We start from the raw sequence: 4,709 nt of genomic DNA, 5'->3' as shown, positions 1-4,709 counted from the left end.
TTTTATTCTTCGGTACCTACCCCAGTGGCAGAAGTCGGATGAGATAATGAAAAGGTTGGAAGGGTCTGCCAGGTACTTGCTGAGCAGCTTCCCATATTCCTGTTCCTTAGACTCACTCAGGGCACCAACAAGCACAGGGACGATGCTAAACTCGTCTTTGTGGCTGCAACATCAGATTATTGAATGAACACACTTGAGTAAAATAACAGCAGCTCACTGCCACAGTGGAAATAACTTCTGCATTAATACCTTTTTTATTTTTAGCATCCATCAGTGAAAACTAACGAGAAAAACCTACTGCATGATAAGCCCACACTGGTGAGTTGCACCTTTATACCTTATAACAACACCACAGGCTTTAGTTAGACTAGTATGGAGGGTATGCATTGAGCGAATATGCTCAGTTCACTTCATACTACCTGATCCCTGCTTTTCTGAACCAAGAATACGCCTTTAACTCCTGCCAACCGAACAGAAGGCTGTATCAATTATGCATATCTCACTTTGCATGTGTGCCTGCATCAATGTCATTCTGGTTTACAGCGTATAGACATTTTGTTAAGGAAAAGAATGAACAGAACTAAACAAACTTGTTTGGTCAGGAATAGTTAAAGCTTCCCTGTGTTTTCTGACATCTAGTAGTGACACTGAGCGGTTTTTCTATCAGTGTGTCCCTGTTTTGTTTCTTATGTGCATGTGCGAGAAGACATACACATTCCTGCCAATGGTGACACTGCATCACTCATCTACAGGTGGCAGTAATATGCCAAAATATGCTGCAATGTGCCAGCGAAGACGAGCAAAAACACAAGTAAACACTGACTACTGACTACTAGGTACAAAAGTAAAATATACTAATAAAAAACAGCATAAGTATTTTATGAGGAAGGAAGTATATTCAACACCTTTGTTAGAGATCGAGGATACACACGATGCATTTTGGGGCATAACACTAAAAGTAAACTTTTGTTTGTTTAGAAGAAAAACGCCACAGGGGCCCTTTAAGAAAAAGCTTCATCCTGAAGTGTGTGATGTCAATTCTTTATCTTAACGACTGTCACTCCTGTGTGCATTACCTCTCCATGGCTTTAGCAGTGTAAGGCAAGTGCATTTCAATACTGTGCTCATCTTCATCTGTCTGCAGACTCATCCGCTCAAACAACCCAGTTTTCCAGAGGTCAGCATATACTGTAAGAACAGAGGTGAGTTTCACTTTGATTTCTGCACGTTATCATAATCTTGTTTACTGATTAAATATTTTTGGGGCTGCACACTCGTTTAAATTGGGAGCCCGATAAGTGTGTAGCTGAGCAAAACCTCATCATGGAGAAAGCCTTTATCCTAAGAGTCAGGGAACTGTCTTTTCCCTGGAGGATGACTAAAAGCGTATCAGCTCCCAAGACTGCTTCAGGTTGACTATAACACATTTTTTTATTTCCTTAAGTGCAATGATCAAGAATGACTGGAAAAAATGTGTTTTTCTCATTTGGTTTTTGGCATGAAACATGCACTACATTCTACACATACTGGATCTAAACTGTACTCCCCCTCACATGACCCTTAAAATACCTAAAGCACAAAACACACACAGACAAAAAAAAATGTATATTGATGATGAATACCCTTCTGGTCGATTCTCAGGTCATAGAGAGGTGTTCTATAGACTTCTGCAGGTGACAGGGCACAGCGGGAGAGGGGCACATGGTGAGAAGGTCCCAGGATGAACACCCTACGACTGAAGAGCAACAGAACATCATCTCACTCACTCCGCTCACAAAAGGCACAATACTCAACTATCTAAACCAACATCTGTTCACCCTGTGTGTGGAAAATGAAGATAAGAAACAGTCACACAAAGCATTTTCTTGAATAGAGAGAAACTGAATGACTCACGTAACAGAGGGATCAACCTGCTTGTAGGCATGTGCTGCACAAGCACCGCAGTAGGTATATCCGGCATGTCTGCAAACAAAGAGAAAACAAGTCAGGTTAGAATAAGACAGCACCACAGACACCTTCAAACATGTATTCTTCTTCCATTTGTCAACGTTTGCTTACGGCGCTATGATGGCTCTAGCAGGTCTGATGGTGGACTGTGCTTTGGACAGCCAGTCTTCTAGCTGTGCGTTCAGCTGGGAGCCTGAAAAGATAGAATAAAAACAAAGAAAACGTCACAATTTGAAACATAATTATACTTCAGATCACTACATTAAAGGGGAACCGCAAACTGCTCAATCTATGCTTCCTTACAAGAGAAAGAATGACACAGCAGGCTGACAAATAACACTAAAAACATGAATTGTAAGCATAGACCAATGAAATCAAGGTTATTTTTGATATCAACGTGTCACTGTAACAATCCCAAAGGTGTGAATCCAAGTGTGGCAACAGTGGTTGATTTAGTATATTTAGTAAGTGTTATTTTATTGTGTGAGAAATGGAGATAAACTAGAGCTTTAACATGTCCACAACATGTTCTGTACAGATAATAACCAAACCTCTGCCGACAGTTATTACCCATCCATGAGGAGTTAAAACCTTTCTGGTCCAGATTAAACCTTTAAAACAGACTTAAACCTGCTGACTGTGGTTACCATACCACCATACAGGGACAAACTACCAGTGTTAGTCTTTACCAGAGCTGCTTAACCCTGTGTCAACATCAAACACACACAGCTCACTAACTTGTATAATTAAATGTGCAAGAAAAAAAACCCAAAACAGGATAATTAGTTCAGTAAAAAAAAACGAAGGACGTCGGGTTCAATGCAGATTCACGTTAGCTCAGCCTTCAGCTGTAGCTTATGTCTGTGTGTTATTGTTGCTTATATGGTACATAAACATCGGTAGTGTTTACCTACTGTATATGCTCTGTCGGTTATTACCAAGAATGCAGTACTGCCAACTAAAAAGGGATAAAAAACAAGCAGGTTTGCGGGTTTAATAACAAGAAACTAGCACGCAGCTAGTGAAATGGGGGAAGGGGTGCAACATGAACCTTCAGTTTTCAGCCCTGCCCTACCCAGTCCTTTGTTTCATGGCAGGGAGTATTTCTGCACTTCACTCAAACACCAACCAGACCAAAACAATACTGGCAGCTTGAGTTAAAACAGTTGCTGGCAGGCTGTTGTGGAAAAAAAATGTCAAATGTAGCCAGGACAGCATGTAGGCCGAGAAGTTCTGCGATATTAAACCAAGTTAGCGAGTGTTTTGTTGGAAATGAACGCGGATCAGCGGCTTGTCAGTTTGTTTTGAGACATTTTCCATCGACCATCGGTTGGAGTGAGTGCTGAATAAGCTCAAAACCAACCATGCAGCAAATGGGATAACAGAGATGAGGGAGTCGATACCAGCTAAACGTTAGCTCTCACCGCCTCACCGTAAAGCCACGATTCAGACAGCTCCTAACGTCAAGATAATGACAGTTATGTGAAATAAAACCCATAAAAAACACGCTGCCATGTGAAAAAAACAAACAAACAAACAACAAAAAAAAACAGCCAGCTTGCATTCAGGTTGCGACCGCGGACGGTGCTGTTGACAGTTACCCGAAGCAGAGTACCAGCTCCCGGCGTGACTTGCTTCTCTGCACACCACTCGGTTCGACATCTTGGTTCCCAAGCCGCCTATCTTGGTTTGCTTAGCTCTTTTGTCAGGCGAAAAAAAATACAATTAAAAAAAAAAGTGGAAAATGTATACGCCGGAGTCAAAGCGTTAAGGCTCCAGAGAGAAGACAACAAACGCCTGGTTTGAGACAAAGGCGGCCAGCTCGACAGCTGAGTCTAACAGGCTAACGAGCTTCCGTCAGCTTGGCCCGTTTGTGTTCTACCGTTTACAAGTTAATAGCGGCGCGTTAACGTTCAGGTTTTTTGCAACAAAGTCGGGGCGATGCTATCGGAGGAGAGAGGGGGGGGGGGACAAGGCACAAATCTACTGCACTTGCTGCCACGATTTTAAAACAACCAGAGGAGCAATAAAGCGAGAGCCAGGAGCTTTGTCACAGTCGTTGATCGGGCGAAGATTATAGTTGGTCGTCTCTCGTCGGCCCAGATGAGTGACGTCTCTTGGACGGTTGGAGTGGACGTCGGCGCGCTTTTGATGGGTCGCCTCGATTGAACCACGCCAACCTGTGATTTGGTGAGGATGAACTAAAACGCGGGGGCGTGGCGTTGCTGAGATGATCGTTTGATTATGAAATTTGCGTCTCCCCGTCAGCGGTGAGCGGCTACCGAGTTGTTGGCGATGGAAGCAGCAGATGAGAGGCTGGTCAGCTGAAGTTAATCTGGCTTGTGGTGTTTGCGATTACCTTAAAAGGTAAGAATTATTATCAGTTTATACATCATAGGCCTATTTTAAATGGCTAAGCAAAACGTACAATATAAGAAGATCATTCCTTTGTTATCCCTCTAGGGAGGAATTCAGGGCTTGAGGGCAAAAGTTTTTAGTGCAAAAACAGAAACAAAGAAATCACAATAAAAATATTACTAAGTGTTATACTTAAGTCATTTTAAGTAATTTTCCCCCTGGGCATTATTAAAGTATTTTCTGATTCCTGATTCTGTATATTAGAAGATATAAAAACGTATTTGAAATGGAAAGTATACACACTATGCATTGTTTCAAGTAGGACATGAGCTGCCAAAATATGGAGCGCAGAAATTAACTTGACTTTAAACTATAAAAACTAAAACTTACTCAGAACTAGCTAA

The 4,709-nt window shown here is 42.0% G+C and overlaps 1 protein-coding gene across 1 annotated transcript in view; it reads right to left on the bottom strand.

Moving 5' to 3' along the window:
- memo1 (mediator of cell motility 1) overlaps window positions 1-3,723 on the bottom strand; it is a 7,652-nt gene extending 3,929 nt beyond the window's left edge. Inside the window, exons 1-6 of the mRNA XM_035663435.1 lie at window positions 3,549-3,723; window positions 2,059-2,140; window positions 1,894-1,962; window positions 1,623-1,735; window positions 1,077-1,188; window positions 21-163 (exon numbers count right to left, since the gene is read on the bottom strand). Of these exons, the coding sequence (XP_035519328.1) occupies window positions 21-163; window positions 1,077-1,188; window positions 1,623-1,735; window positions 1,894-1,962; window positions 2,059-2,140; window positions 3,549-3,609 (580 nt within the window). The 5' untranslated portion in view covers window positions 3,610-3,723. The remainder of the gene's footprint in view (window positions 1-20; window positions 164-1,076; window positions 1,189-1,622; window positions 1,736-1,893; window positions 1,963-2,058; window positions 2,141-3,548) is intronic.
- Window positions 3,724-4,709: the final 986 nt, after the last annotated feature.

Source organism: Morone saxatilis, unplaced genomic scaffold (assembly GCF_004916995.1).
Source record: "Morone saxatilis isolate NCDOM2014 unplaced genomic scaffold, NCSU_SB_2.0 Contig19, whole genome shotgun sequence".
Lineage (NCBI taxonomy): Eukaryota > Metazoa > Chordata > Actinopteri > Moronidae > Morone > Morone saxatilis.
Note: the sequence above shows the minus strand (reverse complement) of the source record. Positions and strands in the feature narration are given on the sequence as shown.